The sequence below is a fragment of the Cavia porcellus genome, unplaced genomic scaffold, assembly GCF_034190915.1.
Source record: "Cavia porcellus strain 051 isolate PalLab524CR breed Dunkin Hartley unplaced genomic scaffold, mCavPor4.1 scaffold_10, whole genome shotgun sequence".
In the NCBI taxonomy this organism is placed as follows: domain Eukaryota; kingdom Metazoa; phylum Chordata; class Mammalia; order Rodentia; family Caviidae; genus Cavia; species Cavia porcellus.
This window is the reverse complement of record NW_026947493.1, coordinates 76,702,480-76,729,177: the sequence shown is the minus strand read 5'-3', so window position 1 is coordinate 76,729,177 and position 26,698 is coordinate 76,702,480. Positions and strand designations below refer to the sequence as shown.

The window sequence follows — 26,698 nt, the reverse complement described above, 5'->3', positions numbered from 1 at the left end:
GTGAATAGTTTTCACTGCAAACTGATAGCCTGAAGCCCGAATACCATTCAGAAACACTATTTTGGTTTCTGTGCTGCTTTATTTTCTAATAAAGACTAAGCAGTAGGTTTAGATAGAATAATTTAGTAGCTACAGAAATTTGACATAGTGTTTTTTCTACAGTTAGTAGTACATAGCTAAAAGAATTATTGCTTATCCAAAATTTAGACTTAATGGGTGATTATGGCGAAAAAGCCAGCCTAATTTGAACTTGGCCTTGAAAATTTGAGGAAAAGTTTGAAAATCATGACACATTGGTGAAAAATAAGATAGGTGAAAATCCAATAATATTTTTTAGAGAGATTATTTTCTTATTTCCTATGATACATTGTTTTCAAATGTCTTTCTTATCTCTAATGAGAGTTTGGAATTCGATTTTTGAGAGTCAATGGTTAAATTTTCATTAATTCTGAGAGATGAATTTCAAATGTAACTGTTACTAAAAATCATACTTCAAATTAGACTGTCATCAAATTATTATTAAATTTAGAATTAAATTATATTTTTAAAAAATAGTAAATTCAAATTCCAGTTTCCTAGTTACTTTAATAGTGATTTTGAGAGACAGACTGAATATTACAAAAAGCCATTGTTTTGCATTAAGGCCTTCAGGAAGCCCCAGCTAAAAATCAAAACAGTCACCTATGCGGAAGTTCCACATCAACAAGCTGAAACAAAGCTGTTGATCTGAACTTTTGAGAATCATGATTAGAGATAACAGACAAATTTCCCAAACAGGCCAGATTCAGTGAGCAGGATAATAACATCCCCTTCGTATTAGTCTTCTCACGAAGGGCATAAATTCAGAGCCTGATGTTAGGTAATCACTTTGTTTAGTATCTCCATTTGTGCCTTACAAACAAGCTTAAAATAACAAGTCTGCTTTTGTGTTCCTTGGTTTCTGCATTCTGCAACCCATCTCTGTTTATAAAACCAACTTCCTTTATTGAGCCCATCAGGATATTTACTCTGTTTTATGTAATGAAAAGTTAAAGGAGTCTAGATTAGAATGTAAATCCAATTAAATCGTTAAACTAAATCATCCTTATTTTTGTTCTTTGATAGAGGTTGTCTATCATCTGCAAATCTAGGGATACCTCTTTCTTTTGCCAAGTTGAATAATAATGGATTGCTGGATGTATATTGCCCGTAGACTGTTTATACCACAGAAATCAGCAAGCACTACACATCCCAGGTTGATGTAATATTTTGTTCACTACCTTGGGTAAGGTAGAAAAGGAATGTGTCAATAACTACTACATTGGATATAGCACACGATATTGAGGACACTTTTTCTAGTATTTAAAACAGGTTCAGTTCAGTAAGGAAGTTTCTCATATTGTTGGAAAACTAGTACAGTTTTGATAAATCATATTTTGATGTTTCTTTTTCCTCTTAACATGAAAAAAGTAAAACAAGCAATATTCAGTTAGGAACTTCTTTTATCATTGCATTCATAGTTTATATATAGAAAAGTTTGGCAAAAACAGTGAAAGTATTCCGTAAGGATTATTTAGCTAAATGGAATTTATAATAATATTGAATGTTTTATTAATAATTTTAACTTTGCATGCTCTACTCTCTTAAAATCAAGGGCAGGAAAAGAGCCGTTTGTGGACCAAATTGGGCTGGGCTCTCCCTATGCTGCCTCGGCTGACCAGCACTTGGGCTCCAGTGATCCTGAGGTCTCAGCCTCTGGGATAGCTGGGGACAGTAGGCATCTGCCACTGCACCAGGCTGGTACCCTTTTTGTAAAGAGCATTTTGTTGGGAGAAAGCCGTAGTGATTCATTGACTTATTGTCTGTGGCTACTTTTGGTAGGCCTGCATGGTGGTGACAGAAAGAGTGTTGTCCCACAAAGCCTAAAATATTTATCATCAAACCCTTTTCAGGAAGTTTGGCATCTTCCTGTAACAGCAAGTATTATTTTTTTGAAAATTATAAATGAGAACACACATTCACCAGGCTTGCTTGAGAAATGCTGCACATTTTCTAGCACACACCAGCCATGTGTGTTCACATTTGTGTCTTCCAAGTCTGCTTCCTGTATCCTGGTCATCCTTGGTTACTTTGTGCCTTGAAAGCACTCCAAAGATTCAAAGAGCAGACCTCTGTGTTAGGCCTTTGATTTATTTCTGTATCTGAGTCAAAAATATGAACTAATTTTTTATAAAACACAGAACTTTGATATAGAGATAAGATTACAACTCCTTTTCTCCAAAGTCCTGGAAAACTGATCCTTTGTTATGCTAATTCCCTTATTAAAATATATTAACTCATCTAATTGAGGATACATTATATACATTTAAGAAAAAAGCAATTAAATACAAATACAAATTCTCTGCTTTGTTTCATGTTATCTTTGAGGAGGATAGAATAAGTTTCAGAACAGAACTCTTTTTGGTTAAACACTGTAAATTATTTTTTTTCATTCAGACTTGGACTGTCAATTTTAATTTATTTGAAAAGCTGATTCCAAACCACAATTGATAAAGCAAATGACCAAAAGCAAAATTCTAGTATCCTAGAGGAGACTTAATGTGGAGGTCTGAATCATTTTATATATGTACATGTATAATTTATTTTCTTTCAAAAATTTTCTTTTTGCTCTTAGAGTCAAAGAACATCTTACCTGCTAACTCATGAAACAATGAGTGAGAACATGTCTTCTAATTATGCATTTATAACAGGCCTCCCAACAAGTTTTTTGAATGATGAGAGCATTTTATCATACTAAAGTTTCAGCTGAGAGATTTAAACAGGTCTGCATGCCATAATTAACCTAAACCCCTGGGCAAGTTTGATAATTAAAATATGGCACGGTTGAGTTCTGTTCCTTCTGGCCTATCATCACCAAATGAGTTGCCACCTTTTAATAAATTGCCATATCATCAGAGTGTCATTGATGTTATAGAAGTTGTCTTTGCTCTCTGTGATACTAACTCTTAGGTCAATGTAACAATAATACTTTGAAAAAAGAAAAGAGGAGACAGTATAGTGCTAAATAAATAAAAATGTTCTTAAAATTTTAAGTAGAAGAGTAAAATGCAATGTAGCAGGCTCAAATAAAAGTTCTACATAGTTTTATTCAGGCCCAGTTTAATTGCTCTAAACCATAAATTTACTTTTGAAAGAGAGACATATGTTGTTTATCTTGCTTTTTTATTTGTATGTTTGCATGCATATCTATAGTAAAAGCAATTTGCCTTTGATTACACTGCTTTGTCCTGCCTTGTTACATTCATGCTTTTATATAATGCATTTCAATATATCTGAAGGATTTTATTTAAAGTTCAACAGAAATAACCTATAAAACTTATTTTTTTAAAAAAATAAACACCTTAAAATTGACACTTATTTTTCATTTTGAGTGATTGTATACATAATTTCAGTATTTCACACTTGAAGAATTAAAGCTTATTTTTTTTGAACTTTAGGTGTTATTTTTCTACCTTTTGATGATCTATGATTAAGTGAATTGTGGTTAGTTGGTTTTAATAGTGAATTAAGTTCTCTTAGGTGAATTTAAGATAATTATATTTTTATTTTAAAGTAGTCTTTTATATTATATTTTATTTTAATAATCATTTTTAAATATATCTTAAAGTTCCTTTACAAAAAAGATGTATATTTCTGGCTTAAAACATAGATTTGATGAAAGTGTCTCTAATGTGATAAACAAGCCTTGGTATTTTTTTAAATGTTCCAATTAAGAAAAATGTTGTATTGATCTTTTCCATAGAACCCAGAAAAAGTGTGAAGCTAAATATGTATTGAATTATTTTGTTACTTTTCACATTATATATATATATATATATATATATATATATATATATATATAATTTAAGACAGCGCTAGTAATAAGAAAACATGAAATCTCTCAATTAAATGCATAATTAAGGAAATTCACTAATTAGAGTTATAAACACCAAACTAAGTACCTAATACAAGAAATAAATGAAAAGTTTTAAACCGAGTCTTAACCATTTTAAAGTACTGAGAAGTCTTGCATGAATTTACACATGTAATCACACCTATGAGGAAGGCTGAGGCAAGATCACAAGTTGGAGGTCAACTTAGCAAGACCTTGTCTTCCAATAATGGGATGGGATGGGATGGGATGGGATGGGATGGAATGGAATGGAATGGAATGGAATGGAATGGACTAGACTAGACTAGACTAGACTAGAAATAGAAGAATGTGCTAGGGATATATCTCAGTGCATCCCCTAAGGTGCAAAAGCCCTTGGGTTTAGCCTCAGCATCCACAAATCAACAAATAACCCACACAGCAGTAAGAAATCCTTAAAAAATATAATTAAAGTGTACTGCACCTCAGAAAAACACTTTTTACAACTTGACAGCTGGTTTTGAATTTTACGATGTTAATGGAAGACCGAAGGGGCCTCAGTTGCTGCAGATAACCCATTGCTACTAAGAAGCATTCAGTGAAAGACTGTTAACAAGGAGGAAAGACACAGATATAAATTTTGAGTGAAAGTTACAATACAGTTTTGGAACACTACTATGCAAACAATAGGCATTCCTGGTAGGAGGGAAGATAGGCAAGTAGTAATTAAATAACCAAAACACCAGCTAGCACATTTTCCTAAATGGATGAAAATCTTTAGCCTGAGGATATAAGGCATGTACTGTTTTATTCAAAGAATGCAGATCTCAAAAGTAAAATGAAATTGTCTCAGTTTTAAAAGGTAACATGACATCAGTATTAAGGTGATAAAGATAATTTCTGAAAAGAAAAATTGTGCATCAGCTTCATTTATCAACTGTATAAAATATTCTAAATAGATTAATTTTGACTCCAAAGTTTTAACAGAAGAGAAAAATGTCTTATGCACACAAACATTACTAACACAACATTCCTTCATGTACCACCTGAAAAGCTTCCCTTGGGCCACATCATTCTTAAGAGTTTCATGTTGGGGGAGCAGTGTGCCCAAAATGTCACTGGAACAGGAATCGAAGGACACAGCTTTCACTCTAATGTCAGGTCATGAGTACATGAGAAAATATGAGGCAAGGATGAGTAAGTTTGAACTGAATTTCTCAGGTTTTTCTTTGCAGTCCCATTCACCTAAGGAACCCCCATCCTCCAATCCAGGGAAGAAAATGTTAGTGAAGATTTGCCCAGAGGGGCCTAAGGATTTAGCTCAGCGATAGAGCTGCTGTCTAACCAGGCCTGAGTTCAATCCCTCATATTGAAAAACATCAGATTTGTTAGACAGAATGGATCCTTGGGGTACCCCTGACTATTGACATATCTAGAAGGGTATTGTTCCCAAGAAACAATTTTCACTGACTCGCGGGCAATAAAGACCACATTGGGAATGAATGTCACAAGGAAAATAAATGATAGTATGCATTCTTGACAAATCCTGAGATTAATTACTGCAAACATTCGGAAATGTAATCTGGAAATACATGAACATGTTGGTACAGAAATCCTTTATTTGAACACCTACTGAATGCAAGTATCATAAGCCCATGGGATCACATGTTAAAGGCTGTTTACTGCAGCATTAATTATAGGGAAAAATAGCTTTAGTTCATCAATATGGGGAGAGTAAGTTATGTTAGTTCCGTGTCATGGGTCTCAATGGTAGAAATCAGCGTTGATCAGAAGACTGCAACTCATTAGTAGAAGAAAAACAGGTGAAAACGTGAGCAGTTTAATCTTCAAAAGAGTAAGTATGATGGAAATGTGAGTAGCAATTGGCCATCCCTGCACATTTACATTTTAACTTTAATATGTTTTGCAGATTTATGATGGAAAAGATAAAACAACACATCTATTGGGTGCTTTCACTGGTGCGTCTATGCGAGGACTCACACTTAGTAGTACTTCCAATCAACTCTGGCTGGAATTTAATTCTGATGCTGAGGGGACAGATGAAGGCTTTCAACTCGTCTACACCAGTAAGTACTTTGGAAAAATAAATACTCAAACAGTGTTGTTGAATATTCAGAAACTTACCACAACGTGTAAGGTGAAGCAAAAAATGTAATATTTGATCATCAATTTGCCTTTTACAACTGCTTTCTCTATATACAACTTTATTTGATGCTAACAACTGCATAAATTACAGCTATTATGAATGTTGCCATTCTTACATCTGAAGCAACTAAGGTTCAGAGAAGTTAAATGATTTGTGAGCTCTGGGTTGATTTGTTTCTATATATTTTAAACAGCAAGATTCTCCCAGATGTTTGAGTTCTCCTCTAATAGCAAACAACAGAGAAAGCCCGTGCAGTGAACACTCTTGATCAATCATTAATGATAACTGAGTGGTATCAGATGATTTCAAGTTAAACTTACCTAAAACTTTTAGTTTGCTGTGGCTCTGTATTGAATGTCCTTATTAATAAATTCGTGCAGATGACTTATAACAATGTCAGCTATTCTGACAAATAGTGGAAGTTCAATGATTGATAATTATGGGTAGATAATTACATTGATGGTTATATGAATTAAATGAGTGAAGTTTACCAGTGTCATAATATAAGGAATGAGCTATTTACACCAATTAACAAAAAGTTATTCAGAAATAAATATTTCCAGTTTCTATATAAGTGAGTTGCACAGCAATAACAAAATAAAGTGCATGGAAAACAAATGATTACCTTTTCGTTTGATAAATTCAGAATCTGTCAAGTCAAATTGATGGTTAGAAGTTTATTTATACTCATTTAGTATAGCAAAATTAGCTAGGTAGCAATATTCAGAAACCTTCACTGGTAAATACTCATAAAAATCCGATCCATTATATAATTTCTCAGGAAGTCTAATGAATGGAAATACAAACAGGGAAGTAAAAATGTTACTGTATCAACTATTATAATGTTGGTCCTTAAAAAGAATTGGAATGCAATAATCTCTTATGAAAATATTCCGTCTCATTGTTATGAGAAATAGGAGAAAAGAGAATCAATGACATATTACATTAATATATTTTGGTCCATAATACTGAAAGATTATTTTTGCTAGCAGTTTATTTTAAGAAAATTTTCAATCTGTGTTAGAATTATGACATCCTGAATATTAACAAAGCTTGAGTATACAAAATAAATATTATATATGTATTTCAAAATCTTCAAAACTGTACTTACAAAGTGATTTCTCAAGAATCCCTAGAAGATAGTCTATCCAAATTGTGTCTTCAGGTATTAATTTAAGATGAACCGATCACAGTGTTACTGAGTACTACTGTTCATATATAATTTTTGTGGTCTGTTAGACAGGCAATTATTTAAAACCATTGTTTTCCCATTTCTCTATTTTCTAATAGGATTGCTGCCAATTTAAGATTCTATTGCCAATAGCAGCACAATGTTCTACTAATGATCTTTCTTTGTTAGGCTGTGTTTTACATTTTTATTGTCTAAAATATTTATAGATTTCACAGAGGAAACCTAGATTTCCTTTTCTGATACATAAAATTTGTGTAACAAGATTATTGGTACAGGGATATTCAAAATTGTTGGACATATCTTCACTTAAAATCGTATCATTGCTAAAGTGTTTGGAATAGGTAAAGTCAATGACTTTATTGCCAATGGTATCAACTATAATATGTCAAGAAAAAAATCTTTATAAAAATGGTTAGAATTGCTTTTCTTAAGAACTGGCTCTTTTTAGAAATGAGTCTTATCGTGAATATATTAAACTGTTAAATTGAAAAGAGAATACAAAAGCAATTATTTTTCAGAAGGAAAATACATTTCTAGAAATCATTTTCAGTCTCAAAGCTGAAATTAAAATGTTTCAATCTCTAATTTGGTACTAAATAATTCTTAGAGTATTGTTCAAGGTGTCTCTGGGTATCACAAGGTCAGTGAATGGTTCTACAGTTTTGTGAATAAACATCTACGTTATAAGGCCTTCTATGGATGGGGATCTTAAGAGTAATAACATATTTATGATTGATTGAATTTGTTCCTAAATATTACTTCTGATGCTTACATTGGCAATTCATCTGCATTTATCTAAAGAGTGAACCACAGATTTTTATCTTTGAAAGAATATTTTCCTCATCTTCCAAATGCATATTCTTCATATTCTAGCTATGGCTCCCATGTGCAGGTGGCTCTCTTGTTAGATCATGCCTTGTCCATATGGGCATCACATGCCTACTGAACTCTGAGTTCTATTTCAGATATTTTCACAGTGACACTTGAGTCAAAATTAGCTAACATTTCTGTGGTTGTTTATATATAAAATTAACAACAGTTATCACATTGCTTTGTGTGTAGTTCTGAGGGAATATTTCATTTGAATTTAATTGGCTTTTTTTTTTTTAACTGAGGTTTGAACTCATGACCTTCTGTTTGCCAAGCAGGCACTTACGCCACTGAGCTAAACCTCCAGCTTAATTGTATCTTTTTACATATTGTTGGTAAATTATAGTTGAATATTGATTTTATAAAACACTTTGTAGTATCACAAGGTTCTACTGGGCCACATTTTAAATGTTCTCAAATGTTTAGAAGCAGTAATTAACCGAAGTCGGAACATAAGATAGTGCTCATGAGATATTCAATTATAGGGGGGAAAAAGAAAAGACCATGTTTTGTGTTCCTTCCCTAAGTATGGTCATGTGCAGGACAAATTCTAACCTGTCTCTTCCATGGTATATTTTGCTTACAAAATTTCCAATATTCTGTTCGATTTATCTGAGAAGCACAGAGTAAGGTCTGGTATTTGTGTTGAGAGAGTCAGAACAAGAGAAGGGCATTTAACAAGAGAGCATCATGGAAGGTTTCAGGAACATGTAGGATTAACGATGGAGTTTGTGATTTACAGAAAAAAAAAAATCTGAGGGAAAATTCCTGGCAAATGGGAAGAGGAAACACAGAGACTCAAGAGAACATAAGCTATTTCAAGGCAGGCAGTTCTTCCCACATGCCTAGATTCTTCTCACAATTCTAGTTTTTTACAGTCGCTATTTTTGCTGTTACACGCTTTTTTAAAACTTAGTAATACCTACTATTGTCTCATTATTTTCAGCTTTAAATAAGTTGAATTGCATTGGTCTGACGTAAAAATGATTAAATAAGTAAGTTATCATGGGCTTTTAAGGAACATTTTATTTCAGATGTCTTATTGCCCCATTCACTATATTCTTAACAAGACTACTAAACTGATGCTTGGAAGCAGTGCTTGAAATACTGCTTTTTGCTTCAAGTAACGGATAAAATCAAACAGGAGCTTAAACACCTAAGATTTATTTTGTTCATTTAAAAAGAAGTAAAGAGAAAGAAGGTGGTAAGTTCGTGACCTAGTTGCTCAACAAAATCAGAAAGGACCCAATGTGTGCATCTGTGTATTATTTTCATTATTATTGTTGTTTTTATTATGGTCTTGTTTGTTTTGATATGATCACTGGTGGCTGTGACTTTAGGTATGCTCAAGGTAGAAAGAATAGATCAGGTAGTACCAACAGATATGCCTCTCTTATCAGCAGCACAAAATCTTTTCATTAAGCTCTGTCAATCATTCCCTTATCTCTGCATCCAAAATGGTACCATATGGTTAAGTTTTCAGTAAGGTAAACTGGAAAAGTAATATTTGACAATGAAGTAATGGTCATAGCCTTAGACAACCATGATATACTGCCTGATATGGTTAAATTATAGGTGAAACAAAGTCAGAATGTTGCTAATGATGCTGAAGAAGAAATATGGAGAAAATAACTTACCATGTTTACTATACTGCTGTCAAAGTTATTCCAAAATTATTTTCAAACATATTAAACATAATATCTACCTGGGTCTCCATGATAGCTTAAATCATGGAACCCAGAAACTTTAAAAAATGAAAGAATTTTGCTCATCATTTAATAATAGTTCTAGCTGTACTACCCTAAGGAGACAGTAAGGCTTTTTTTTTTTTAATCTTTCTTCTCCATTAACTAAAACTATACATAAAATACCTAGTATGTAAATCCTTCAGCACATTTAATGAGAACAGCCTTATTTTTGTAAATCAAACTGAATCTATAAAGTCTTTGTCATTAGAGGTACTAAGAAAAATCTCATGTCTTTTGGAATATATTTCTATTATTCTGTTTATTGGTAAGGTGTCTAACATTCTAGTTTAATTAGACAAAGTGCTGACAGCTGTGCTGTTTGAATAACTCCCTGTCTTTGAGTCAAATTTGGACAGACCATACTGATCTGGGAATTAGGGAATAGCACTGTATTTCTATTCCTTGAGCAACCCAGAATCCAGGTCCTCCAGTGGATACTATTCCTTATTTTTCTCAAAACAATGGCTGCCAGTTATATTTCAGAAATCCAAAAATTTCCTCCAAATGAAGATTCAGCCTTTTTATACAACCCAAATTACTGTTGATCTAGCCATGTTGTGATACTCACAAAGGCACAGTTGAGTTTTGCACATGGTACAGGGCAGTGGTGGCAAACCTATGGCACACATGTCACAGCAGTTTGTTTGTTGAAAGCTCTAAAATATTTACCACTGGAATAGTAAGTAAGGTAAGAGACTATCTTGGTTACTTTTCTCTGGTTGTCGAGACAAAATACATGATGCCTTAAGGCAAGCAAGGAAAGGCTTATTTGGTTTGTAGTTTTTTAGAGGTTTCAGTCTATATTCTGCTGGCTCCAAGGCAGGGTGGCATGGCTGAGGGGCAGCCATTCATGGCGGCCACACGCAACAAGAGAAAAAGGGCAAAAATAGGAAAAGCTTGCCTCTTTCCCTCCCTATACTGTGTGCCAGCTCCCTGCCCTGCTGGTGCATAACTTACATCCCCAGTCCCAGCTCAAGACATAAACCAATCACAAACACTGGATTCAGCCACCTTCATGATTGCATGAGGCGTGGGGGACTCTAAGACATAAACCATAACAGAGACAATTACTTTCCCTTCTAATATTAAGAGAAAAGATCATAAATTACCATCATAAGGCAATACCTTCCCTAAAACCTTTTCATTTTCTGGGTTACCCTATAATAGAACACAACAGAACAAAGTTAGGATACTCTGATCAGACTCTCCACTTTCTCTCAGTACTTGATTCAAGATTTTTGTGTCTTATATGTACAGTTCAATGACTTTTGTCTTTTTATAATTGTCCATGTAATGTACAAAACATTTTTAAATGTTAACGAAGCATTTGTCATTTTATGCTTATGGCTATGAATGTTTTATTTGCTTAATTTGCTACCAAAGAATGACTTAATATCAATTTCTTTCAGTAAACTCTTTCATAAATGAATGTTTCATTACAGATTCTTTAAGTCTAGTCATTTGCATAAAGTCACTGGAAAAGAATAGGTGCTTTGGCAACTCTCCATTTTGGAGGTAGATTATGCTATTTTGACAGATTACATCATTGTCTTCTTAAAAGCTGATGTGGTGAATGAAGGCCCACGATGCCTACCCATTAGGCAGTGTGTCTGGACACAGATGTTCAGATGTTTTAAAATTTCTTCTACACATTAAATTACTTAAGAAAAAAAAATACTCGCTGGAGAAATGTTTATTATCCCCAGGAAAACTTCAAATATATTTGGACCCTACTAGCATTCCAATTTTTTTTTCTTGAGTTGATTCAATGATCTACAGAGAACATGGCCATATGAAATATTATATTCACATTAAAGATGGGCATTAGCTAATTCCTGATGCCTTTTTTTCTACACTAGCCTTACAAATACACAACAAATTATGCTATTTAAATTCTTTAATTTAGTTACCAGCATGTTGTTGGCAGTGATAACCATATAAAATAATCAAATGACCTATTAACATTAGCTTTATTCTTAGTATAAGATTTATTTAATGCAAATGCAAGTAGAAAGTAAGTAAATTACAAGGGAGCATAAGCTACCTCATAGGACTCTGTGGTTTATGAACTACTTAGATATATTTCACATTGTCTTATTTGTACTTTAAATCTTGAAATTAACCAGGAAATAAAGAAAGTATTGACTAATGGCACATTATACAGCACAAGGGATTCTAAGTAAAATAATAAAAAAGTACATCTTAATTATCTGTCATTTACATGGAAAATATTGAATTTAGTTATTTCATACTTTGAAAAGCAGAAGCGGCATTATCATTTTCATAACTCTTGTAAATCAGGAGCTTTGTAAATTTCATCGTAAATATCTAGGAATTTACGCATTGCATCCTGTTAATTTCTGGGAGGTTGAAGACTGCATATGAATATCAGAACTTTTAAATGCTCAGAAAACGGTCATGGCCTAGAATAGCTATGTCTTTAAAATAGAGAAAAATACTTACAATGAGGAGTAAAAGCAGAAGGTCTGTCAAAAATCAGTACAATTCCTGTGCTTCTAAGACTTCCTAATAAGAATAGGAACTAACAATCTAGTAACCACATTGTCCAAAATCTAGATTTCTGCTTAATTTGTGCCGATTAAAGGCAGACAGTCCTATGACAGCTGTCAGGTGGGATCCCAACAGCTACAGGCAGGAGTGTGGTGCTGGCAGTGGCTGGGTGTAACAGGAGCTTCCCTGAGCTCCTGGATTTCCTGAGAGCCAGCAGTAGATTCTCCAGCTTTTGTTTCCTTCATATTTCTAAAATTGTCAAAACCTCCAATTTCTGATAACAAATTTTAGCTACTCACCCTAAGTGACTTCTATATTCCTGACTAGGTCTGTACTGTTAATCACAAAACAACAATAAGAAAAACTCCACCATAGCAATAATGTAAGTAAAGATGAAACATTTTTAAATTTTCCTTTTTCTTTCTTTGTTTCTTTCTTTCTTTCTTTTAGTTATTTTTGTTTGTTGAGATGGCTTCACTAAATCAAGACATTTTAGGAGATATGTATATAGCAGAAAAAGATATGCTCTCTTGAAAAGATTTCTACAAGCTAGTAAAAAAAAAAATGTGGCATCCAATAACAATATAGGAAAAAGACAATTTTACTGTTCAAGAAGACCCATTCTCCAACAAGCAAAAGAAAAAAATGCTTAAAAATAAATTTGAAAAACACAAAATAAAATCAAAGTAATATGCTATTGCATATCTACCAAGTTGATAAAATTTGAAAGATGTACAATATTAAGTACTGATGAAAATTTGCAAGTATTGGCATTCATAAACTTTTGGGAATCTAAACTGAAAAGGCTTATAATCATTTAGCTATAACTAATAAAACTCCATTCTTCAATGTATGTAGAATATACCAACTATATATTTTAGAGAAATATTCAAATTTATTTTGCACAAATGCCAAAGGGTTGATGTTTTGAAAAAAATAATATTCAACTAAAGCTGAATAAACAACATTCTCAGATGTGAGATACAAGATACAAAGTAGCATGTTTAATATTATTTTGTCACTTTCTGTAGGATGGGAATTTAGAAAGTCTGTCTGTTTTCGTAGACAAAATTTTAAACACAGAACTCAGTATATGTATCTATCAGCTTTTCTACAGCTGAGAAAATATACCTGACAGTCACAATGGGCAGGAGAAGAGGTTTAATTTGGTTCCTGCTTTCAGAGATTTCAGTCAGTAGTCTTCTTACTTCACGCCACAACCTCTTAGAAGGAGGCTGTGGTGGAAGCTGTTTTCTTCAGACAATCCGAGAAGCAAATTTTGAGGTGGAAGAACTGACAATGGGTTTTGTATTTCTTCCAATCTAAATACAAAGAAATCTGGGGGTGAAAATGCAGCTTTGGGGGTAAAGCTCTTGCCTTAAAAGTTGAGTCCCTCTTTTATTTATAAATTTTAAATTTCTTAGTTTCTACGAATAAAATTAACCCATGTTTATTGACTATTACTCCAGAATTTAACTTTTAAAATATTAATTATATATTTACATTTGAACTGGGTTTTTTAAAAAAAGCATGGAAGACACTTTTTTTTTATTTGAAGACACATCAAAGATGTTATATATAAAAGTGAATTTTCAGGAATTATTTGTATTTCCAAATGATGTACCTTTTTTGTATTGTTAATTCTTCTTGTTGATATGACATCCTACTGAATCATCCTATGAATATAATTTTTCATAAACAAATTGAGAAAAATTACTTTGAGGTTGAGAATTAACTATTTACTTTTCAGTAGATCAAGTTCAACAGTAATAGAAGATTTAGGGATTTTTTATTTACTCTTGAGGACAAAATGAACTTTAGATCCATACATGATGCATATCCTGTAGAAACATTTCTGTAATATATATCTAAAAAGGAGAGATAAAAGCATCACCCTTTGTAGTGAAATACTAGAAGGAATATAAATGTGTACCTGCCTAGAATAAGTTAGAGTTGATAAGTTGAATAAAATGTGTGTGTTTCTATGCATATGTGTGTAAATGTAAAAATAAAAATACAACACTGGGAAATTAATAAAGATCCACGAAAAAATTTAGAATGATTTTAATGTATGTGTGTATATATATATATATATATATATATATTCTATTATTAATTGAAAAACATGGTACATATAGCTCACAGGCATATAGTAAAAGAAATATTTGTGTGAGAATAATAAGCTAGGTCATTGTTTGCTAGCTCTCAGTAAGAAAATACTTAAAAAGATTAGAGAAGGATATAAAAAGAAACTTTATTTTGTAATGTTTATTTCTTAATATCATTTGTGTGAATAATAATCAACTATGTAGATGTTAATCCCAATGCTAATATACATTTGTATTAATATTAACCTGGAGCAGCTAGTATATGATACTAGAATTGAGAGAGTCGGGTGGTAAGTTTGTTATCTTTTAATTCTTTCATATATTTCAAACATTAATTTAAAGATAAATTAGAAATCTTTACAGAAATATGTTACATAGCATCAGGATAGTAATTAGAAGTTAGGTTAAATTATTCAAAGGCAAGCGGGTTTAGACAATGAGAATTTTTTTTATTTCGTTGTAAACTCTTCAAGCTTACATTTTACCAGAGTATCATATTTCTTGAGAAAAGATGAATAGTTGTAATTAGAAGTGTGATTTTATCATGCATATCTTAATTGTCAGGTTCAAGTATTTGAGATCTCAAAGAAGACCGACAGCTGTACATTTTCATAAAGATAAGACAGTTCTGAATATTTATGAATAAGCAACAGGAGGTCTTCCAAATGCGATTAAATTATGTTGGAGTCTGTAGCTAACACTCTAGGTCCATGTGCATTTCATCTGTAATGCCAAATATTATAAATTATCTTAGTTTACAAAGATTGTCTCCATGTATGTTATCAGAGCAATTGTCAATTGATTTACAGAATATTCAAACTAAAGAGGGATGAATTTGGTAATAAATCTTGAAAACAATTTGATATTCATTTTTATTTTGAGAAGTGATATATGGTAAAACTCAAAAGTGGTTTTGTCTTGAATAACAAATTGAATATTCAACTAGTAATTTTTTAACAGAGATACTTAAAATGTATATTAGCTGTGCAAATCCATGCAAAATAATGTATCCTGAAAATTTTAAGTTTTTGTTTTCCTTGTTTTTTCTGTGTTTGAAAGACTGATTTGCTTGACTGTGTATTCTATTTTATTATGTGTATCATGCAGTTAATGATTGCTAATTTCTTGCATATTTCTATCCCTGAAACTGTATATACTTGCTTTGTTTTAGCTTATAATGGAACTTTCATAAATTCATTTATACAGGAAAATGTTGATTCTTTTTTTTTAAATTGTCTTCCAAAATTCAGTTCCTTGTAATATTTTATTTTTCTGTTGTAACCTAGAAATGATGGCCTCTAAAATCACACTTGGTCATGAGCTTTATTAAACACCTGTTTGTACTGAGATTGCATCACTGAGTGGGGTCCAAGTAGATTCCCAAAGCTGAGATGGGGAACATTGAATCATCCTGCCCACCAGAGAGTTCACATGATCCCTGTGTTACTGGCAGGCGACTTCCAACCTGGTAGAGGTGCTGAGTTCTTGTCTTAGGATGGTGAATAATAGGCGCAAGGACGGAGAAGGTGAAGAGGGGGAGAAATTGTAGTAAGAGGAAGCTCCTAAGACACAGGAGGGTCCAAAAGTGGGTCAAGTGGGTCACTGCTAAGGCTTTTGTATACAGCAGAATCTCATCCCAAGTTAACTTGAATCAAACTACAAATCAACCTATAGCTACAAGTACAGTCACTTAGCTAATGGTGATTTAATGGGAAAGCAAGGTACAAGGCAAGAGTACATAACAAGAGGACTGGAATATTCTAGTAGACTGTGTATGTGTTTGTTATGTCATTACGATATCTGAGCAATGTTGTTCAGGCTTAATGGACCAGATGGTGCTAGTTACAGAACGGTCCTGGAGTACTGTTTATCCCTAGAGAGGCTTCCCAGTGTAGACACTACTTCTCCATTTTGGTGCCTGGTTTCTACTGACTCAATCCTTGATCGTAGGCCTGGTTTGCCTTATTTCTATTCTGACTCTATCTTGAGCCTGGTCCCTTTCTACCTGTGTATGAATCTGTCTCCCTAACTTAGGAATCTATAGTACCTGACCAACATCACAGAAAAAAAAAATACATCCTCAGGATATGTCAGTAAGAGACATAAATGGATTTATTAGACAAAATTTTAAAAACACACACTCAAAAAGTATTGCCTTCTAAATATAAGAGAGGCTTTTATAGGCTGCCACTGGGCATATTTATGGGAAATTTTACAGTAGAAGCCTGTTTAAGGCATGAATCTATGGAAAGTGGGGTTTTAATTTACAGGTGAAATCTAACAACACCTCTTTCTGCAGGGAAAGAGTGATGGCACTTTCCTGTCTCAATTTTTGTTAGGTAGGAACCATGGAGAAAAAAGAACAAATAATCCCAAATAGAACAAATAAGAAAACAAAGAAATAAACAAATGATTGTAAATGAAGTCAGAGATTAATTATTCTGTGGTTTAACAGAGGAAGGAGTGATTAAGATCCTCTAAAATAGATTAGAAAGGGCTTCGTAGGTTCTGTGAGAGCCAGTGTATCCCTCAGCGTAAAGCAATTGGAGGAAGCTTGGCCATGCACAAGTTCTGCTGGCTTTCTGCATCACTGACACTCGAGGAAGCCAACAGTGTGAATCAGTGATTTGACACTAAAAAACATGTTTTTTTTTCCCCCAGTTTTTGCTTTATAGTTTAAAGCCAGGTTAATTTGATCATAGTTCTGTCTGTAAAAGGGATGCATATCTTTTTTGGTCATTATATAATACAAAACACAAATAAAAATTCTCTTTTCTCCAACATGAGGGTGTAAATAACCCATGAGTCTCATTGTTGAAGCTATCAAGAATATTCTTTATGGTCTTCTGTTTTGAGAAGTTGATATAATTTTGTATCGGAATATAATTTTGTGCATTCTTCATGGAATTAATCTCACACTTTTGCAGATTTTATAGACAGAAAAGCTACTATCTTGGTCACTTTTTTCATTGCTGAGTCAACAAGATCCAACAATCAAAGTTAAAGAAAGCAAGGTTTATTTCAGCTCATGGTTTGTAGAGGTTTCAGTTCTCAGTTGACTGTTTCCAAAGCAGGGCAGCACAGTAGATGGGCGTGAGAAACAGTGAAACAGTCCATGGTGTGGCAAGGCAGAAGAAGGCAGCAGGCAGCAGCAGCAGTAGCAGCATCCACAAGGTTGCCTTCCCTCTCTCCCTTTAGATTCCACTGTGATTGTAAGGCTACTGACATATTGACGGGTGTCACCCACACATGTGGTGGGGATCTCATTATCCATATCCTTAATCTTACTATCACACCTTTAATTCACAGTCACCTACCCTAATCTAGCCAATTTGGAAGCTCCCTCTCTAAGATCACATTAGGGTTTTGGGGGAAATACCTAGAAACACTGCAAACCCTGACAACTCCATAGTTAAGGAAGTTACATTTTCATTTTACTTGAGAAGTGTCCTTTCCTGGTTCCTTTAGAATCCTAGGAATGCATTGTTTTGTAACTACTGAGTTTTTAATATCCATCTGTATTACTTTTACCCTGAAAATGCACAAAGTATTCCAGATTTAGACAGATTTGCTATTGATTAGTACAACAATGATAATGATGATGCTGGGTCAGCCCTTTTTTGTTCCACTGTTCCCTTGTAGAAACGTCAAAAAAGCATTTGAATCACTCTTCTACACTAGTGGCCTAGGATTCCATAGCCAGGAAATGGGAGGAATGTGGTAAGCAGGGGACATGAGCTGTTTTTCCCCTATTGTTTTCTGAAAAGAGACAGAAATTTTTGTTCCTCTGAAATGAAATGCAAAGGATCATACATTCTAACTCTAACTTTGGAATGTAAATGTATCTCTCCCAGGGCATGCTATCCTCCTGTGTCGCCAACTTTTATATCCTAGAGATGTCTGTATTTCTCAGCCCCATCCTCTCTTGAAATGTAAACATAATCCTCCTCCACAGTTAGGTAAACCTCTCTAGAGAATGCTCTCTACTCATACAGTTGTAAATTAGCTTCTTAAAGGTTGCCCTTAGCCCAGAATCTCAGCAAATTTAAGCAAAAAGCCTAAGCTCTGCAGAAATACAAAAATATTTTCTCTGCACCTCACAATGACAACATGTACAAAGATTTTCAGTGTGTTGTCTGGATGAGTTTTTCAGAACTTCACTTTTCTGGATCAAGTAAAATAAAAATCTTTGAAATCTATCAAGTTGATTACCACTTATATTACTTCTGGATAAATACCACGTTTTAAATATGAGATTCACTTTCTTCTAAAGTTATACAAATAGGAGTCTAATGTTTTGTTTGTAATAAACATATTTTTAAGAGCAGAATACATTTATTGAGAGAAAGAAAGTTTCTGCCCAAGAGAGAGACAGAAAGAGTCTCTGAGTGGGTTGCCCAAATAAACATATTTGTTTCTTGGACAATGCTGGCTTCACATTTCTGGTCTGAATTGTAAAATTTTGGTTGTATAATCTCGGAAGTTGTGTTCCTAAAAGGAGCACCTCGAGTGTCTACTCACAACAGTTCCTATGCCAACCAGTTTTCCAACCCTCTGAAGCTCAACCTGATGCAACACAACCTAGAGTACTAACAGCTTAAGACCTCAAGACAATAGACTGTCAGCCCCTCAGATGCCAATTGCAAATCGGGCCTCCTATTATTCTGGTTTACCAGCTATAAATTGGAGATTCTCCCAACCTCGTCCTTGGGTTCTGTAATTTGCTAGAACACTTGTAACTCAGAGAAATACTTATGTGTACTCATTCACCATAAAGGATGCAAATGAAAGCCAGCTAAAGAGTTGCATAAGTGAGGTCCTGAAGTACCTCAACGTCAGGAGCTTGCAACCCTGTGGAGTTGGGATGCCCTTTCCAGCACAGGGATGTGCTCACCAGCCTAGAAGCCTTCGGGACCCCTTAGTCTAGGGTTTTGATGGAAATTTCATTACATGGGCACAGTGGCTATCAGTAAGTAATCTCACAGGTCCTCTTCTTTTTCTGAAAGTGTGAGTTGATAGAGGCAGAAATTTCCAACTCTCTAGTCACATGAATATTTCCTCTGGTAGCAGAAGCCATTCTCCAAGAGAAAGAGGACATCACCATGATTTTGATCTCATGGTTGAAAAAAAATTCATTGTAAGTAACAAAAGATGCTTCTGATCTGTATCACTCAGGGGATGCCAAGGACTTTAGGCACTCTGTACCAGGAGACAGGCACAATTATTCAATATGTATTTTTTTATATCATGGTATAACTGGGAACCTAATATTAACTGTATATCATTTGAAGTAGGCAGAGAGCAAACATAACTGCTTCAACATCTGGTATAGTTATATTGATCATACAATTAATTAATTTTAAAAATACAAGTTCTAATTATCGGGAAAAAAGCTAGGATTAATGCATACTATGAAAAATAAATATGCCAATGATAATATGACTAGGGAATATGGAAATCATATTTGAATTAATAAATAAATGTGAAAATTCATGTAGATTTAAATTTCCTCACTAAAGTTTGCTTTTAATCAACTTCTATTTTTGTCCCAGGTTTTGAACTTTCACATTGTGAAGATCCTGGAATTCCACAGTTTGGATACAAGATCAGTGACCAGGGCCACTTTGCTGGAAGCACCATCATCTACGGCTGCAATCCAGGCTACACCCTCCATGGAAGCAGCCTTCTCAAGTGCATGACAGGGGAGCGAAGGGCTTGGGACTATCCTCTGCCTTCCTGTATTGGTAGGTTCCTCTTTTAGATTGTGCTAATCGGGTCTCTGGAAATGAAGCAAATTATGCTGTCTATGATCAAGTGATTGATTCCCTCTGCCACACACATGTCAAACTGAAGATGAAAAAAATTAATGAATAATGTTTTAAAATGAAATAAATGTCTGAGATGTATAAGGCTCCTTTTCATAATCTTAGCAATATACATTTTGGGGAATAAAATGGTTTGTATAAAGCCCTTTTATTTCTGTTCTTCATGTAAAATTTAAATTACTACAAAAATGTTAAGACTTTCAATCAGACATTTATTGAATCTCAGTTATAATTTACAAAAGTATTGCACATCGTGGGATTAAGATGGATTAAAAATAATAAACTATTCTCAATAACTTCAGACATTATTTTTATATGTACATTAAACATTTTAAAAATGATATTGGTTTTCCTTTTGTGTGTACACTACAATAACCAATTTCAGTAAAAAAAAGGCACCCAAAATCAGCAAAACAAGGTAAATTTCCTACTTGAATTTAGCAAGTGGTGATTTTTCTCTCTTTTCCATAGATCGGCTACATGTTAATCTTACTGCTTTGTAGATCTGTTAATAGGTAACTACATATAAAGACATTGAAAGGTGGATGAAAAGCACAGATAAAGACCCTTTTCTTCCTTTTTATCTTTTTTCTATTCCAAAGATCAAGCAGGTACCAAGATGGGTAGGGATACTAGGACAAAATATGTTTTTTAATAGCAATAATTCATGAATAGGGAACCAACAAGCAGCAGTTGTATACTCACTCCTAATTCTTTGTTTGTTCATTTGTTTGTTTTTATACTGGGAATCAAATTCACAGCCTCACACTTACTGGTCAGGCATTGTGCTGCTGAGCTATATCCCCAGCTAGACACTCCTAATTCTGGATGGCATGTATGGGATCACAAGGGTGTTCAGAATCATGCCTACCTGGAAAAAAATTGATTGAACCTTTTAACAGCTTTATTCAAATGTAATTTGTAGTTAAAAAAAGAAACAGTATATGTTTAATGTTTTCAACTTAAAAATGTGAGGACCTAAATCTTTTAATGTAATTGGAAAATTTCTCTCAATGCATTTATTATGGTAAACATAAGAATCACTGCAAAACTTGCTAAAATTCATTTAGCAAAAATATGAAATTATTTTCATTAGAGGCCTTGCAGCTAATTACATGGTGCTTCTGATGAGATGAGCTCTCTGCTGGTATATTGAAGCATTGGCTAACACAGGAAACAAATATGTTCATCTAACTAAGACTCAATTATAATTTTTTATTTTTAGATGGCATCTAAATTTTGGATGGATTATGTGGGTATTATCTATAATAATAATCAACCTTAATTATCAAAAGCTTGGGATTCTGGAATATGACCAATTTATCCATTGGAATTGGTTATGAGAAAAATGTACCATTGATTAATTCTCTCTGATGAGAATTCATTCTTTGATATGAATATGAATTATGTTCAGGAAAACATTAAAAGCTGTTATATCACTAAATGATAAACCTGTAAATATTGATTTTCCATGTTGTCCTTAAAATTAAAAATTATAAAACCATGCCTTGAAATCAGGTATTTCTGAGTATGTTAAATCAATATGATGACCTCTTTTGGAATGATTTCATGCAGAAGGAAAGACATTTCATCCAGGTCAGATGATTTTAATTATGTTTGCAACAATTCAATGCATTTTATATTTACAAATATTCTCAGTCAAACTTAGTGACTTGGTATTGTACAGTATTTGAGGTAATGATAAGCTTTATTTTTTTTTACTTTTATTAGTAAATTTTTGCAGTTCATAATACATTCCCAATAGTGAATGGACACATTTATATTCTTTTTTCTCTTTTTCCTTCCTTTTATTTTTCTAGAATCAAATTAATTTATGTACTCTTATAAGACATTTTAAAGTTAATTATCATGTATACAGATTGAAAACAGTCTAATAGGCCAAAGGACATATAAAACACATAAGACAATTATACCAAATCAAAGTACTCTTTTAGATCATATTTTTTCATAATAAAGATCATATTAAATTTGTAAATATCTGGACACATGATGAATGATACTGATAATTTCCATTAAGGAAGACCAAATTCTATTTTAGGTTGTATTGTCTTCTGAAAATAATTAATAACATTCCCACTTGACCTACAGTTATAGTTTCTTCTCTTTCATGGAACTTAGATATTTATTGTGGCTGTATTTTTATCTGTGTCAAATACAGTGGTTTTTCCTTAGTTATTTGGATAATTTTTATGTAATTATGTTTCTGAGGTTATATACTGATCAAACAAAAATTTATTTTTAAGAACATACATGGAGGGTTTTGACCAGAATTTCCATTTAATGGATTTTATTTTTCTCTTGCAAATGTTATAGTGTTATAGTCTCATGTTATAGTATATCTTACTAGCTCATTGGAGGTCAGAAGGCAACTGTCATTTGCAACAACAGAATATGGAAATTAAAAACAAAAAACTTATGTTTAAATTCAGGTGCAATACAGTACACAAAATCCCAACTGACTAAAATCAATCCGCTGAATAAGTATCAACTCTGTTTGCAAAATAATACATGCCAATAGTAGTGATAAATCCTACCCTTAAAGACCGAATCCAAAAGCGGGCATCTGAGATGAATACACACTTTTAACTTGGCAAATAAATGCATGAACAAAAAGTTCAGCATCATTAGTCATTTGAGAGATGCATATTACAACAACACTAAGATTCCATCTCACTGCTATCAGCAAAAGATCCATATATAAGAAATACTGATGGGGGTATGGAAAAAAGAAAATTTTCTCCACAGTTAATGGGAGTGCAGACTGGTGCAACCACAGTGAAAATCAGTGTGAAGATTGCCTTAAAAAACTAGGATCAGGCCTCTCATTCGGCCCACCTATTCCCCTTCTGTGTGTCTTCCCAGAAGCATTAAAAACATTTTACCACAGCAATATATGTGCACTCATGTTTATAGCAGCACAATGTGTAGTAGCCAAATCTTGGAAACAACTCAAATGCCATCAACTGAGGAACAGATTTTTTAAAAAGGAGTTTATATATGCATATGCCACAAAGAAGGATAAATTGGAGACTTTTATAAGTAAATGGATGCAACTCAAGAGCATAGTCATATAAATGAAAAAATTAAACCCACGTGTGTTAGTATTATATTGTTTCACTAGTGGGAGAAACAGAATTAGTAAATAAAATCCAAAATGTACAATAGACATTGTGAAATGGGAAGAAACTGTCCAAAAGAAAAGATAAACTGTGATGGGTACAAGGGGAAAGGAAGAAAGAGAAAAAGAAAAAATATATAGGTATACACATGATAGTTAAGATAGTGATATAGCTAGTTTCTCTTAGTTCACTGAAAAGAAGGTTTTTGCTAATATTGTTTGCACAAGATATCATGTCTTTATTTTGTACTCTGAATAACTACTACAATACACCAATAAGCAGTGTATTAGTTATTGTAACTGTCCCACTAACCTGTTTTGAAAAACTTTCCTGGCTGTTTTTTATAGTTTTCCTCTTTAAAATAAAAAAAAAATAATCATCAAAGGATAAATAAATCAAAGGGTAGAATTTTAATTTATAATAGTAATATAGCTGTAGCTTGTCTAACAAAGGTTTTGTTTAAAAATTAGAAAATATGTAACTAATGGTAGCATCTCAAATTCATTTATTTTTTACTACAAAAATCATCCCTGTGTTATTATAAATTAAATTTGTATTACAATTGAAAGTAATATTCCTTTAGCCCTCTGAGAATAGGTCCATCTAGATTTTCCAAACAAACACCACCAGTAGAATTTCTCTCTCTCCCTCAAGAGATTTATTTATTTTAGTAAATTGATTAATTAGTCAATTTATTTTAGAGGCTGGGAAGCCCAAAATCCACAGGGCAGACAAACAGTTTGGGAATTGATGAAGGAGTTCACGCCGCAATTTTGAATTTTTTCTTTTCCTCAGAAACATTTTTTGCTCTTAAAGGATTTCAGTGGAGCATATGAGGCTCACATGCATTATTAAGGATACTTGTAAACTGATTATAGATGTTAAACACATCAACAAAACACTTTGACACTTAGCTTAGCATTTGATTAACTAACTGGGGACCTGGTAGTCTATTTATAAATAAAACTAATTATCATAGTGTGGTGCAAAATAATATCTAAAAATTTTGAGACAAATCTACTTACATGGACTTACAAATTTGAGACATTAGATTCTAATGTTATCAAGTTTCCTCCAAATGACAAAACCTTCATTTTTGGCATTTTTTTTTTTAACTAATAGTTAAAGATACAAACCACAATAAATGAATTTTACCAGTTCAATCTAAGCAAGGTAATCAGCGGAGAGAATAAAAAACAAAAATATCGAAATATCTTTAAATATTTAACAAAAAAGAAAACTGTTTTGTTTGTTTTATGGCTGGAGGACTCTCCAGAGATTCCTGAAATATGTGATGGGTTAGAGTGTCCCTCACGTCCCCCTATGATGGGTTAGAGTGACTTTTATGGTCTAGAGTGCTAGATCAATATACTCACTAAAATACTGTTTCCCTTTTCTCCAGTACAGAGTTCATTCTAGACTATCTACTTACAATAAAATCACTTCAGGTATTACTATAATATTTAAGAGTATTAATATGGAGAAGAGATGCCTCAAAAGACAGACTTTTAATTATATTGTATAAAAGTGCATTTTTAATTTGATAAATTTTATAAAATTAGAAACAGCATAAAGTCAAAACAACCCAGTTTGAACCAAGGATAAAAAAAAATCTAATAAAATTGACACTTGGATTTTCTAGTGATTAAAAAGGACAGAGATGGAGTGACTTAAAGGATGGTGAAATGTAGAATGCCTGAGACCACAGTAAAGATTAGATTTCTCAGGTGGGAAGCAAGACAATGAATTATTCAGCCTGCAATTCACTGACAGGGAGCAGATTAGCATCTGTTTTCCCTTTTACAATTATTATTTAAAAACAAATCTTTTGAAGCCTGATTTAGGGATTTGGAGTGTGTCCTGTTTTTATGCCTTCACTAGGTTTGTTTCATTGTCATCGTTTGTACAATCCAACTAGAGACGATCTTATTTCTTTTACAGTGTTTTCTTGCTTTAATTAAAAGCGAATTTTGTAGATATGTTTACTTTCAAGGAGGGACAGCTGTCTTGATTTTCATAAATGCGGAAAGTGTATATACTCTTAAGAAATTTGTAAGTTGTTTTGAAGACTGCCATGAACTAGTGACTTCGTTTTTATTTTATTAGCTGAATGTGGAGGTCGTTTTAAGGGAGAATCCTCAGGAAGAATCTTATCTCCCGGTTATCCCTTCCCATACGACAATAACCTGCGTTGCATGTGGGTAATTGAAGTGGATCCAGGAAACATTGTCAGGTAAATAGACTCTGTTTCTTCATTCCAAAGAATTCTGATTTTCCTGATCAGTACCAATGCACTACCAATTATTATCAACATTTTTCGATATTATTAACCATGGTTAGGGAAAACCTAGCTTTCATTTGTGCAAAATATGAGAAAACATTTCATCTGCTGGAATTAGTGATATACAGGCTGCTGCAATAAACCACCTTCCTCCTCAGAGGGAAGTGGTTTGGAGTTATAAGAGGGTAAGGTTTCGAGAACTCTTCCCAGTTTTTGTGGACTTTGTTTTTTCAATTCTTGATTTAGCAAGACCCTGTCTCAAAATAAAATAAAATAATAATAATAATAATAACAATTAGTGATGTGGCTCAGTATAGGGACTCTAGGTTCCATTCTTAGTTCTGAAAAAAAAAGTATGAAATTGTGCAAGTCGCTGTCACTAGTGCAAGGGTATTAAGAGTCAAGGAAATAAGAATAGATGACCTCATAATACTGCATTTCTTCTCTGGCTTCTGGTGCATGTCTTGAGCATCTGCCTTTGCCCCTTTAAGTCTGTTGGATTCCCTTTGTTGCTGTGCTTAGGTGGGGGGTAAGAGATGGGGCTTGCAGTTCACACACACACACACATACACCCACATTCACACACACACATTTGCTCTCAGAAGCAGAAGCAGGAGAACCGTGGTCTCCTGAATGGACGTCAGCCTGGTTTCCAAGGCTCTCACACACTTGCAGTCCCACTACTCGACTGTAGTTTTGGCTGTGAATGGGTCAATATATGAACAAATCCTCCTTGACATATAAACTAGCCTGTGTGTTATTGTTCATATGTAATGGCTTTAAATTTTGAAAATTGTTGCTTGCAGTAAACTGCGTGTCAGACCGCCCTCCAGGTGGCGCACTCCTTGCAGGCGGCTGGATGGGTGCCGTGTGAACCCGCACATTGCTTGGCCTCTGGCTACCCTGGATAGATACCCAGCTTATTTTCTTTTAATGCAAATCATGCATGTTTTATTTAAATATTACA

General features: G+C 33.4%; 1 protein-coding gene across 8 annotated transcripts in view; it reads left to right on the top strand.

The window, feature by feature from the left end:
- Csmd3 (CUB and Sushi multiple domains 3) overlaps positions 1-26,698 on the top strand; it is a 1,082,130-nt gene that overhangs the window by 792,404 nt on the left and 263,028 nt on the right. For all 8 annotated transcript variants that reach the window (XM_063257640.1, XM_063257641.1, XM_063257642.1 and 5 more), the window contains 3 exons: positions 5,820-5,976; positions 20,038-20,229; positions 25,557-25,683. In XM_063257640.1, the coding sequence (XP_063113710.1) occupies positions 5,820-5,976; positions 20,038-20,229; positions 25,557-25,683 (476 nt within the window). The remainder of the gene's footprint in view (positions 1-5,819; positions 5,977-20,037; positions 20,230-25,556; positions 25,684-26,698) is intronic.